General features: G+C 41.5%; 1 protein-coding gene across 5 annotated transcripts in view; it reads left to right on the top strand.

Moving 5' to 3' along the window:
* PIWIL2 (piwi like RNA-mediated gene silencing 2) overlaps positions 1–11,581 on the top strand; it is a 204,614-nt gene extending 193,033 nt beyond the window's left edge. For 4 of the 5 annotated variants that reach the window (XM_056571068.1, XM_056571070.1, XM_056571069.1 and 1 more), the window contains 5 exons: positions 4,388–4,476; positions 6,416–6,521; positions 6,835–7,088; positions 7,213–7,320; positions 8,258–11,580. In XM_056571068.1, coding sequence (XP_056427043.1) covers positions 4,388–4,476; positions 6,416–6,521; positions 6,835–7,088; positions 7,213–7,320; positions 8,258–8,414 — 714 coding nt within the window. In that variant the 3' untranslated portion in view covers positions 8,415–11,580. Of the gene's footprint in view, positions 1–4,387; positions 4,477–6,415; positions 6,522–6,834; positions 7,089–7,212; positions 7,321–8,257 lie in introns of all 5 variants that reach the window. The other variant, XM_056571072.1, reaches the window with a different exon arrangement.
* The last annotated feature ends 1,999 nt before the right edge of the window (positions 11,582–13,580 follow it).

Raw genomic sequence — 13,580 nt, 5'->3', positions numbered from 1 at the left:
GAACGCACAGTTAATTTGGGGAACGATAAAAATGGGGTAAAACATAAATGTAATAGTCCATAGACGTATGATACACCTTGAAGCATTCTTTGATGCAGAGGCCTGATTTTTTCAGGACAGGTGTCTCACACTGGAAAATGGTGTCCTTTCTTATCCCTTTTTTAAAACAGACTTTGCATCTTTTCTGGGACCGTCCCTTTTTTTCCAGTGTGGGGGACCTCTCCTGGAAAATGTTGCCCTGGTATGATACAGGGTCCTTCAGTTCCAGAGGTACTTGAGCCCGCTCCTTCCTGGTCACCAAAGATCAGGGCCTTGATCACTACCTCCTGGAACTGAAGGAATGTCCCTGTGTTTCCTGCACTCCGGAATAGTACAAAAGCGCTGTACAATGCCGTCTGGTCCATGTACAATGCTATTTTTTTTGTACCATCTTTTGGTTTTGCACATGGTGCTATATGGTCTGAGGACTTGATCTGAGAGATCAACTCCTCCCATATACTGATTGTAGTCCAGGATACAATCAGGCTTGAAGACCGTTGTAGCGGTACCTCGCACATTGACGGGTGCTGCCATTACCCTGAATGGTGGTCAGCATAAGGATTTTCACTAGTAATGGCCCTATATTCAGACCTAGGGATCGGTGGGTGATTTGTCGGAAGGCCTATTTGATTTTTCCGCACAGTGCCACAAGCTGCAGTGGCTCTGGCGGAAAGGTTCTTGAAAAGAAGGATGCTGTTATAAAAGTTATCCACGTACAAGTGGAAACCTTTATCCAGCAGTGGGTACATCAGTTCCCACACAATTTTCCCGCTAACTCCCAGGATGGGTTGGCATTCTGGGGGTTCAATGCGGGAATCCTTCCCTTCGTACGCCCTAAATCTGTAAGTGTACCCTGAGGTGCTCTCACAGAGTTTGTATACATTTTCTCGCCATACCTTGCCCTTTTACTGGAAATGTACTGGCGGAAATTGAGTCTCCCTTTGAAACTAATAAGGGACTCGTCAATGGCGACCTGCTTTTGGGGGACATAGGCCTCTGTAAATTTATTAATGAAATGATCTATGACTGGCCTGATTTTGAATAGGCGGTCATATGCGGGATCATTTCTGGACGGGCACGTTGCATTATCAACATAATGCAAACATTTGAGGATAGCCTCAAAGCGTGCCCGTGTCATGGCCATACAGTAGAGTGGGGTGTTATACAGAACATCCCCACTCCAGTATTGCCTAATGGTCGGCTTTTTGACTAAGCCCATATGCAGCATGAGGTCCCAAAAAGTCCTAATCTCGGCTGCATTGATGGGGGTCCATCTATGGGGCCTAGCCAAAAAATAATCAGGGTGCTGGGCCATAAACTGTTCAGCGTACAAGTTTGTTTGAGCCACCATCAAATTGACAAAGTCCTCACTGTAAAAAAACGTTAAAAAGTCCATTTCAGTGAGGTCTGTGGTGTCAATTTGGATTCCTGGGTGGCCAGCAAACCCAGGAATCAGTGGAGCATAATCGTCCGGACAGGGTCACCTATAGGGGGGATAGGGACACTTGTATGAGTAACAGGGCTACTAGTTTGGGGGACAGGGCTACTAGTTTCGGGGAATGGGATACTAGTTTGGGGGGACAGGGCTATTAGTTTGGGGGCCCTCTGCTGGCATTGCCCTGCGGCGGACGTGCCGCTGCCTTCTAGGGGGCTCATCTTCAGTAGAGGAAGAAAGGAGGAAGCTGGGATCTTCCTCTTCCCCATCACTGACTGATTCGGCATCGGAGGCAAGCATGGCGTATGCCTCCTCTGCCGATAATACCCTACTGGCCATTTGGAAAATTTTTGGGGACAGGGACGGGGGATTGTGTGTGTGTGAAAATGTAGTGTTTTTACGTACTTTATTTGTGAGAAGTGTAGGTGTAGTGTAGTGTAGTGATTATGCAACTGTACAAAACGCAAACGCTTCCCAAAAAAACACAGGGGTTACGGTCCTGTCACACAGTGCAGAACAGCAACTGGTGTCACGGACGGTAAACACCCTCTCTGAAAAAAATATATAAATAAAAACCTGCCTTAAAAAAAAAGTTTAGGGACAGGCTGCAGCAGCAAAATGCACTGATGGGTCACCCAGACCCATAGAGCAGTGCTGCTGCTGCAGGATCTTACTCTCCCTACCTGCTCTGAAGCTCACCCTCACTCACCAACGATCTGGCCGGTCACTGATTCAGATGCCACAGCTCCCGGGCACCTCCCGCAGCACTTTACACGCTGCACACTTAACACGCCGCAGCCGCCGCAGAACTCCTTCCTCCTCTCACTGCCCGGACTCGAATGAGTGGGCAAAGCGGGGGAAGGAGTTTTACAAATATTCTGACTGTGCTGCCGTTGGCGGTTTGTCACGACCGACCAATTGCAGTAATTGGAGAAGTGGCAACCTTTCCACCTCCCTCCTTTACTAAATGATGATTGTTGCTGTCTCGGACAGCACCAATCATCATTTATTCTTGGCTCACAGGGGGCTGTAATGGAGCTGGATCGCTGCGATTGGACAGTAAAAAGTTCAGTCCAATCGCAGCGATCACCGTTACAGGAGGGGGTTAAATCCCCCTTGGACGACGTGGGAAGATGGCTGCTGTTAGAAAACCGCAGTCATCTTCCCCCAATCACCGCATCGGGAGACGCGGTTATCCAAAACAGATCTGACATAATTGTACATCATGGTGCGGGAAGTACCACCGTGTCATGACGTACATTTACGTCCATTGTCTTTAAGGGATTAAGAAAGGCCTTGATGTATATCATGACAAACAGCACTAATGCTGGATGTACATTATTATTTTTTCCTGCAATCCTACTGAGAATGTTTGATTGTACCAATAATCTTTTTTTTTTTTTTTTTCAAATAGAATTTTATTGAACAGATAACTAAATAATGCATGTATAAAAAAGCAAAGAAGGGAAATAAAAACGTATAACAATAATAATAATTCCCTCGCTCAAATAGAAACAGCAAGCACCTCAGGCAGTGTTACAATAGTCCCATCAGAGCCACAGTACAAAAATACCAATAATCTTTTGACAGCAAATTTTCATTTTTTAAGTCATAATCTTTTGACTGAAACAACATTAAGTTCAAGTCTTGTGAATTGTTTTACATTTAGTTTTTGTCGATTTTATTAGATTTTTAAAGTCTAATGCAAATTCTAAAGACATTTTTAAATAAAGCAACCTAATTCTATAGTGCTAAGATAAACAGCTATTAACCTATAACTTTTGGTATTAAAGGGGTACTCCGGTGAAAACCTTTTTTCTTTTAAATCAACTGGTGGCAGAAAGTTAAACATATTTGTAAATTACTTCTATTAAAAAATCTTAATCCTTCCTGTACTTATTAGCTGCTGAATACTACAGAGGAAATTCTTTTCTTTTTGGAATGCTCTCTGATGACATCAGGAGCACATTTCTCTCTGCTGACGTTATTATAATAATAATAACGCTTTATTTATTGTTGTCCTTAGTGGGATTTGAACCCAAGTCCCCAGCAGTGCAAGGCAGCAGTGCTAACCACTGAGCCACCATGTTGCCCTTAGCATACATCTGCTATGCACGGTTGCTAAAATGGACAGAGATGTCAGCAGAGAGCACTGTGCTCGTGATGTCATCAGTGTTCCAAAAAGAAAGGAATTTCCTCTGTAGCATTCAGAAGCTAATAAGTACTGGAAGGATTACGATTTTTTAATAGATGTAATTTACAAATATGTTTAACTTTCTGCCACCAGTTTATTTAAAAGAAAAAAGGTTTTCACCAGAGTACCCCTTTAAGGTTTGAACATTGAATACAGACAAAAGATTAGTTCTGATAGGATCTCTTCCCAAATCTTCTCTACCTAACATTTTAGCTAAAATGTAGATGGATTTTAGCTATAATTTTAGTCATCGGAACTTAGTTTTTAGTTTTAATTACTTAATTACTGAAAAAGGGTTGTAAGTGTAGCTCACTGGCAGGTTGACGTGGCCAATACCTAAAAGCCTAATAGAAAAGACAAAATATATAAAAGATGTATTAATTCAGTTATAATATAGAATAAGAAATACATAGAATGATGTCTGGACTGATCTGTTATCTTTCATTTTCTCACTGCATCCTTGAGGACTGACCCTTCTTTAATATAGTTACTAAAAAATTGTTACTAACTAAAATAATTGGTTGACGAAATTAAAACTGCAGTGATTAGAATGGGGAGAAATAGCTAGTCCGTGTAAAATCAGCGAGCCCTGTACAGTAGATAAATAGCACAACATGAATATATAATAAAAGAATATCAGAAATTATAAATCTCTTGCATTTTACATGTACATCTTTTAGTTTTTTTCTCAAAATTTCTGTGATCTCTTCTCCACCTAGAAATGCTTGATGGTCATTGGCATTGATGTTTACCATGATCCCAGTCGAGGTTCACGGTCCGTGACCGGTTTTGTGGCCAGCATGAACCAGTGAGTATCTACATATTTTATGCCTGATATGGTGTTGCCTTTTAATAATTTCAGGCACTTCTGGGGGTGGCCAGGACCCCATTGCTTGTTTTTTGTGTGCATCTACATGCAGATGTTGACCTCATTGTCATTGTTTTTGCTGAACGGTGTGTGGTTGAGGCGCTGTTCAAGCAGACAAAGGAACAGCAAATTAAACTAATCAGCAGATTCCATATAAATAAAACTAAATAAACACTAAATGCTAAATAACAACAGCAGCATTTCAAAAGCAGTAACTGCAGGGGGGAACTGGAATGCTACCTGATCATTTGGTCCCACCATAAGTAGTTTTGTCTTGTCTGACAGCTGTCAACAAATAGCACTCTTAGAAATGCTGATTAGTGATTTATTTTCATCAAGCTCCCTACATAAAAAAAAGACTTCCCAAGCGTCATTTTTAGCTGGATGCCTAAGTATACAAGAGCTGATTTTTACTACAGCAACCAGCAACCTTAAAAGGGTACTCCGGTGGGAAACACATGGTGCCAAAAAGTTAAACATATTTGTAAATTAATAGAAACAAATGTGTGGAAGTGCAGCTCACAAAAAATCAGTCGAGGTATGAATGGATAGTACTTACACCGCAAAGTACAATGTGATTGAAATCAAATAAATATATAGGGGTCCCATTCACCTCTAGACTAATACCAGAAAAAACTGATACATGACGATAATATATATGTAATAAAGATTGGCCCTGTGCTTCAGATTTAAGATGCCAGCGCATATCAGCCTCTTTAGGACAATCGGGAACTACAGCTCCAAAGCTCGGCACGTCTATTGCTATAAGCCGGTAAATATATGCTGTATAAATGTATCTAAATGCGGACTTGGATACATGTTTAACCTGCTTAACTGCACTACCTTTATGCTGGATTACTGGATTTAAGATTCTTCTGCGGTCTTACAATATTTTGTATATTTTTTAAACCATTGATATTTTTTTAAATCATTGCCACGTTTTTCTCCACACAAGGGCCCTGTGTAAGGAGTTATTGATACATATTTTGTTACATTGTTATTATTGTCATGTTCAAGATTTTTTATTAGCGGTTATTTTATATGAATATATATGAATAAATATAATTTTGTTTTCATCTTAAATCTGATGCACAGTTCCAATCTTTATTACATATATATTATCATCATGTATCAGTTTTTTCTGGTATTAGTCTAGAGGTGAATGGGACCCCTATATATTTATTATATTTGTAAATGACTTCTATTTAATAATCGTAATCCTTCCAGTACTTATCAGCTGCTGTATGCTGCACAAGAATTTTTATTTCTTTCTGGAATTCTTTTCAGTCTGACCACAGTGTTCTCTGCTGACACCTCTGTCCATGTTAGGAACTGTCCAAAGCAGGAGAGATTTGCTATGGGGATTTGTTTCTGCTCTGGACAGTTCCTGACATAGACAGAGGTGTCAGCAGAGAGCTCTGTCAGACAGAAAAGAACTACACAACTTCCTCTGGAGCATACAACAGCTGATAATTACTGGAAGGGCTAGGATTTAAAAATAGAAGTCATTTACAAATCTGTTAAACTTTTTTAGCACAGTTGTTTCAAAAAAATATTGTTTCCCACCAGAGTACCTCTTTAAGGCATTTATTGTGTATCTCCAGGTCTGTTCACATTTCGTTTTCGCTCTACGTTCAGCATATAGGCTGGCATTGCACATAGGGCGGACATAAAAGAAACCAATAAAGTCCCTTTGCCTTTATAAGCACCACAGACCGCAAAAAAAATAAAATGTATACTGTTCACTATACAGTAATACCTCTTCAAAAGTCCACCTCTTTAAGATGATATGTCCCTCTTATCCAGAACAGATTTTTTTAGTTGCCATATTTATTATGCATTCCAGATGATAACAGGAGTACTTATGGTTTTCTTGCAGTGGTTTGACCAGTTGGTACTCACGTGTGGTTTTCCAGCTTCCTCATCAGGAAATCATGGACGGCTTAAAGCTCAGCCTAGTGGCTGCCTTACAGAAATTCCATGAGGTTAGAAATGGCTCCTTGTCTGTTATAGTGTATAAACTTAATAAAGCACATGTCTACCTGTTTTGTATACATAATAAAGATTACATTTTTGAACATAATTTTGGGCTAATTTTGTAGGTTGTTTGATTATTATTAGCCTTTTGGGCTTTGTAGGTAATACATGTCTGATGTTGTTGTGTCTGGCCTTGAGGACCCACCAATCTCATTTCAAATAGAAATCCTTGGGGCCCTCTTGTCCTTGCATATATTTTAAAGACTGTGTGTTATTTTATAATATCGGCTGCTGTAAGAGAAACTTTTTTTCTTCATGTAGCTGAACCATATGCTGCCAGAGAAGATCATCGTGTACCGCGACGGAGTGTCGGATGGTCAGCTGAGTGTAGTTCAGAATTATGAGATCCCACAGCTGCAGACTTGCTTCAGTGCATTTGAGAACTATTCACCCCGCATGGTGGCAATTGTGGTGCAGAAGAGAATCAGTACCAATATGTATTGTTCCACTTCTGGGGAATTTGTTACTCCTGCACCAGGGACTGTGTTGGACCACACTGTCACCTCCCGTGACTGGTGAGTTCCATTTACATCACATAACTTCCTTGTGTATTTCCTGCACATTTTGGAATTATGTGCATGCCAAAAACTATTTGTATTATTTTTTTTCTTTATTCTCAATTTTTTTTATATTCTGCAGGGTGGATTTCTACTTACTGTCTCACCACGTGAAACAGGGCTGTGGCATTCCTACTCACTATGTATGTGTGATGAACACGCTCAACCTTACCCCGGATTATTTACAGAGGTATACCACGCTATTACGGAGAGATTATATGTTCATTGTCCCTGTTAATATCTTCATCTGAAGACATTGTATGTACCCTAGATGCTGCCTTAATGGCATTGTCTAGGATTGGGAAACACTGGATTTTGCTTAAATGGGTTATGCAGGACTAGGTGAAAATGCTGAAAGAGAAGAAGGCGCTGTTTGTGACAAAAAAAAAAAAAATGCCTGTAAATCTCCACACATCTTTAGTATGCTCTTCTTAAGGGGAAACAGTACTCCTTATGTCCCACTAGCCAGCCAGCATCCTGCTCTGTTCTGATGAGGGGCAAAACGCTAAAACAGCTGTCAGCAGATGGAGAGATCTCTGGCCTGGCATACATTCCCAATCAGTTTCTAAGACTCCTGGTTGGAGTGAAACACTGACACTGACTGAGAAAGATACTTGTAAAAAGTGATGTGAGAGCTATTATGTAAATCCTTTCCTTCCAGAATTCTCAGTGGAGCATAAGGCCATGTTCACACATTGAAATTTCTGTGCCGTATTCCGCATTGGAATTCGGCGCGGAAATTCCACTGTTGAACTCAATGCTGCGCTGTGCAAACAGCGGAATTTCCGTGTCTGATGTTTCCAGCACGAAAATGCCGTTTTCTGTGTTTGCAGAAAGAATGAACACGTTCATTCTTTCTGCGGACTCTGTACAGAATGTATGGCTGTTTATGAGACAGCGCATTTTCGTGCGGTCCTAGCTCCGGCATGTTTATGCCGAAGCTAACATTTTGCGAAATGTCCGTACGGAGATTTTCAATGGGGACATTCCATCGTGTGAGCATTGCATATTTATGTCCTTTTTGCATTCATCATGACTGTGAGCAGCTTTGATCATGAATTAATAATGCTGTAAAATTCATACATTTCCACTAAATATATATATATATTTCTTTGTTTCCCATTCAGGTTGACATTCAAGCTGTGCCACATGTACTGGAACTGGCCTGGTACAATCAGAGTGCCAGCCCCCTGCAAATATGCCCACAAGTTGGCCTTCCTGTCTGGCCAGTTTCTCCACCATGAGCCGTCATTTCAGTTGTGTGACAAGCTGTTTTTTCTTTAAATGAAGAAGTCCATGTTCATTGCTTTAAAATGAACCCCTTTAGGTTTTTATTGCCCTGCCCATAAGATCATGCTGAATCCTAAGATTTAGCTTTAACCTCTTCTATTTTACAATGGTTCCTTCGATTTTTTGTTTTGCTGTTAGAGAAGGAAAGTCAATGTTTACTCTAGACACATTAAAACACCTTCCAAACACCTACGAATTTACCCTGTTATAGTGTGTGCGACCTTTACCACATAACATAGGTTCTTATGATAAGCACAATGTCATTCAATAGGACCGGTCACAAGGCTACATAACGGAAGCTGTCAGAGCGTGCTGGAAGTGATAGTTTTGCTGCAGCTGGACTGCCAAATGTGGAGATCACTGGTGTCAACAAAATCTGAACTTAATGCAGCCACCACTATGCTTGTATAGTGGTGACTTATTCTACAAAGCTGTACACAGAGAACTACCGCCACATAAAGTCAGATTGTTGAAAAATTTGATTTTCATTTTATAGCTGTTCCATAAGAAGGCCACCTACAACCAATATGGCAACCAATATAGCTTGCACAGGGGTTTTCAACCAATCCTGAATGATAAACCATGTTGGGGTACATTACTGTTTATACAGGCAGATTAGCCATTCAAATGTCTGAGAAAGTTTGGTCACAGGCCCTATTGAATTGATACAACTAAGAAAAAATTAGTAATACATGTATTGGTTTCTTTTTTTTTTTTGTATATAATATACAGCTTGACAGAAGATAGCAGGTCAGACATTTATGTTCAAGGATCTCTGCAGGCACTGAGGGGGCAAAGCATGAGACAATAAGACAGAATCAGCATGTCATAGCCCTCAAGCTCTGCATAAGTTTACATATAATACTGTTTTGTTTGTAGGGTTCTTTAACGGATAGGGGATAAGATGTTTGATCGCTGGGGACCCCTGCGATCTCGGCTGCGGCACCCCAGACATCCGTTGCATGGAGCAAATTCGCTCCGTGCCGGATTACTGGCGATGCAGGGCCCCCTCAATGCAAGTCTATGGGAAGGGGTGTGACCGCCGTTACGCCCCCTCCCATAGACTTGCATTGAGGGGTGTGGCCGTGACATCACGAGCCTTCGGAGCTGCACCCAACGCTCTAAACAAATGTGGGTGCAGCAGGGAGATTACGGGGTCCCCGCGATCAGAGATTTTATCGCCTATCCTTTGGAAATGGGATAAGATTGTCTAGGGGCGGAGTACCGCTTTAACAAGAGATGTTGTTGACGTAACAAGAATATTGTATTAAAATAATGGGGTTATTTTATTTTTATTTTTTTCCTGGATTCTTTTTCTTTCTCCCCTGTGGTTGGGCCGAAATTTTTACACTGTAATATTGACGTCCACAATAAAAGTGTCCCGCAGGAGTAGAACACATCTACATATCTCTGTAGCAGGGTCTCCATGTATAATTTGGTTAGAGAATTCAGTGTTTCAGATATAGTTGTCTTTAAAGCATTACTGTGATTAAAATAAATAACAAAAAGACTTTCGAAATGTCATGCAGATTTGTCAAAAGTTTTGATCAGTCGTGGTCTCAGTGCTGAGATCTTCACCAATCTCTACATATAGCCAGGAATAGCAAGGATATATAGCCATATAGCAAGGAGTGGGCTCTGTTATAGTGTATTGAGCCTGTCCCCTGCAATGAGATGGTTTGGTCAGGGATTGAACCCTGCTAAAACTAGAGATTGGTGCTCAGATCCCAATCAATTAACACAGTTGAGATATCTACCTGACATGTTAAAAGTTTTTTTTTAAGACAGTTTTTCACTACTTAAAATGAATCTGTCAGCTGCAAATCACGCTCCAGACTGCTGACACTGTTAGATGCTGTTAGGACATAGAGACACATGGGACCTTCCATATTTCTGTCTGTGCATCCATGACATAGAAAAATGCTTTTACTCTCCGGTGTCAAAGAGGTGTTCCCAAGATGCTGAAGTGCTAAGGGGTGGAACAGCCTACTTGTTTACCCTCCCATCCCTGTCCCTGCTTGATTGACAGTCAGCTGAAAGCCAAGCCCTGTTTCCTAATCTTGCACCAGCGCACAATTTGTTTTCACAGCGCAGGATGATTTGTAAACGGCTCTTCTTCCAGCCGACTGTCATTCAAGGGGGAAGAGCAAGGAGACGTTCTAGGCTAAAGTAATTTGGCACCAGAGAATAAAAACATTTGTCTCCTTGTCCTAACAACTATCTTATCAGTGTCAGTAGTTGGGAACATTAATTTCAGCTGACAGATCCCCTTTAAAATAAATGAGTATTGGTGAGTCCTAGCAGTCGTACTCTCATGGATGTCAAAACAAAGGGGCTGCAGTGCTCTTCCAGCTTTTCTCCCATTTGCTTTACCTAGGAAACACCTATAGACTATAATAGGCTAACCTGGCGACCTGGAAACCTATGTACAGTAAACACAGCCACTTTCAGCACTACGTAGTAGACTCAGCAATAGAATTATTGACCATTCATTATTACATTCTATCAGTAAGCAATAAAATTAACTAAAATAGGAAGCGGTTTCCTGACATTCATTATGATTCTTTATAGTCACAACATATTCTGTAGTGCTTTACAGATATGAGCTGTAATATTTGCATTTACTTTTTAAAGCTATTTCCAGTTAATATAGATTTGAGTCTTGATTCCAGCCTTTGATCACCTCTCTACCCAAAACCCCAATAATAAGAGGAGCAGATAGAAAATGTCCACCCACCTGTTGCCAGACCAAAGAGAAGCCCTGCTCTGTATACCTGATACACACTTAGTTTTATTCAGCAAGAAGACAAGACTATCATTAAGTTGTGCGTTCCAGCTGAATGCATCTTCTTGCATGTCGTATAGGCAGATCTGAAGGTAAAGTCATCAAAGGACATTTCCAACCTAAAATTGGCTGTATGTTGGAACATAAGATGTTAGAGCAGTAGCCAAACAAGTGTTTATGTTCCCTTTACTTACAGAAATGCTGACTTTTTTTTGATAATTTTTGCGTAAGCGATAACAATAACTGCAGCCCTGTTAGTTGTCACCTTTAAATTAGTTTTTTTGTTATTGGATGAACAGGCAAGAAATCTGGGAGCTAAATTTTTGAGACATAATTTTAGCATTAAGATTTTAAGGAATACTCCAGTGCATGAACACTTATCCCCTATCCAAATGATAGGGGATAAGAGTCTGATTGTGAGGGGTCCGACTGATGGGACCCCCTGTGATCTCTTGCACGGCACCCCTCTATGTATCTCTATGGGAGAGCCAGAGATACCCGAACACTGTATCTTCGGCTCTCCCATAGAGATATATGGAGGTGTCGTGTCAGCTGCTGCTTTCTTGCTGGGGATGACACGCTCCATCTCTGGGGAAAGCTGGGGTGCTTTGCAGGAGATCACAGGGGTCCCAGCAGTCAGAACTCCTGTGATCAGACACTTATTCCTTATCCTTTAGATAGGGGATAAATGTTTCTGCACTGGAGTACTCCTTTAAACGCAATTTTAAGTTAGGCTTTGTTCACACAGTGTTATGGTGTATTTGTCCCTGGTAGATATGTCAGCATACCATCAACGAAAGGTATTCTGGTGCTGAATGTAGACAACTAGTCACTACGTTCCGGCCACTTCTTGCACATAGGCCCCATTCACACTATGAGTATTCATCCGTTAATAAACATCCGTTTTCTGTGTAATAACGGATGTAGAATAACTGATGAAATAACGGATGCTAACGGCTGAATAATGTCCATTAAAGTAACGGGCATATTCATCCTTTAAGACATCTCTGCCTACAGACTCCCACAGCTGGGACTACTACTACTCCCATCATGGAACAGACTTCTGTGATGGGAGTAGTAGTTCCCCGGCTGTGGGAGTCTGCTGGTGGCTGGGGAGGCTACATATTAGTGTTGGTACTACTACCCCCATCATGGAACAGACTCTGTTCCATGATGGGGGTTTTAGTACAGGGACTGAGGGAATGATCGCACCAGATCTCACTTCTGAGACCCGATGCAATTAGAAGTTATTAAACAGGGGAGCGGGCGGCATGCTCCACTCCCCTAAAATGTTTTGTGTTTACTTTCATTTTTAAATTCCCCACCAGGAGCCCTGAACGGCCGGCACGGAGTAGCCATTCAGGGCTCCCAGCGGGGTTTTTAAACTTCAGTGCGTCCCCTTAAGTATATTCATTTTATTCCCCCCACGTGTATATGTATGATTCCCCCCCTGCCTGCTGCCCAGGCATCTTCTCATCTTCTAGCGCTGTCACAGCTGTATATAGATGCACTGCAGGGATCAGACATATATCCATATGTCTGGCCCCCACAGCGCTTCTATAATCATATGCCCCCCGCAGCGCATGTGTATATATATTTTCCCCCCACAGCGATATCATAAGCCCCTGGCAGCGCAATGAATGAAAAGTATTCTAATAGCAGCGCATCGGGCTGGCCCAATGCGCTGCTGAAAGAATACTTGTCTTTCATAGTGCTGCGGCGGCCTATGTACATAATACAGGGTGGGCCATTTATATGGATACACCTTAATAAAATGGGAAGGGTTGGTGATATTAACTTCCTGTTTGTGGTACATTAATATATGTGAGGGGGGAAACTTTTCAAGATGGGTGGTGACTATGGCGGCCATTTTGAAGTCGGCCATTTTGAATCCAACTTTAGTTTTTTCAATAGGAAGAGGGTCATATGACACATCAAACTTATTGGGAATTTCACAAGAAAAACAAGGATGTGCTTGGTTTTAACGTAACTTTATTCTTTCATGAGTTATTTACAAGTTTCTGACCACTTATAAAATGTGTTCAATGTGCTTCCCATTGTGTTGGATTGTCAATGCAACCCTCTTCTCCCACTCTTCACACACTAATAGCAACACCGCAGGAGAAATGCTAGCACGGGCTTCCAGTATCCGTAGTTTCAGGTGCTGCACATCTTGTATCTTCACAGCATAGTTAATTGCCTTCACATGACCCCAAAGATAAAAGTCTAAGGGGGTCAGATCGGGAGACCTTGGGGGCCATTCAACTGGCCCACGACGACCAATCCACTTTCCAGGAAACTGTTGATCTAGGAATGCTCGGACCTGGTACGTTCCCTGAGTTTTTCCAGCAAGATGGTGCACCACCACATTATGG

Source organism: Hyla sarda, chromosome 4 (genome assembly GCF_029499605.1).
Source record: "Hyla sarda isolate aHylSar1 chromosome 4, aHylSar1.hap1, whole genome shotgun sequence".
NCBI classification, from domain to species: domain Eukaryota; kingdom Metazoa; phylum Chordata; class Amphibia; order Anura; family Hylidae; genus Hyla; species Hyla sarda.
The sequence above is the reverse complement of the archived record's forward strand: the minus strand, read 5'-3'. Positions and strand labels throughout refer to the sequence as shown.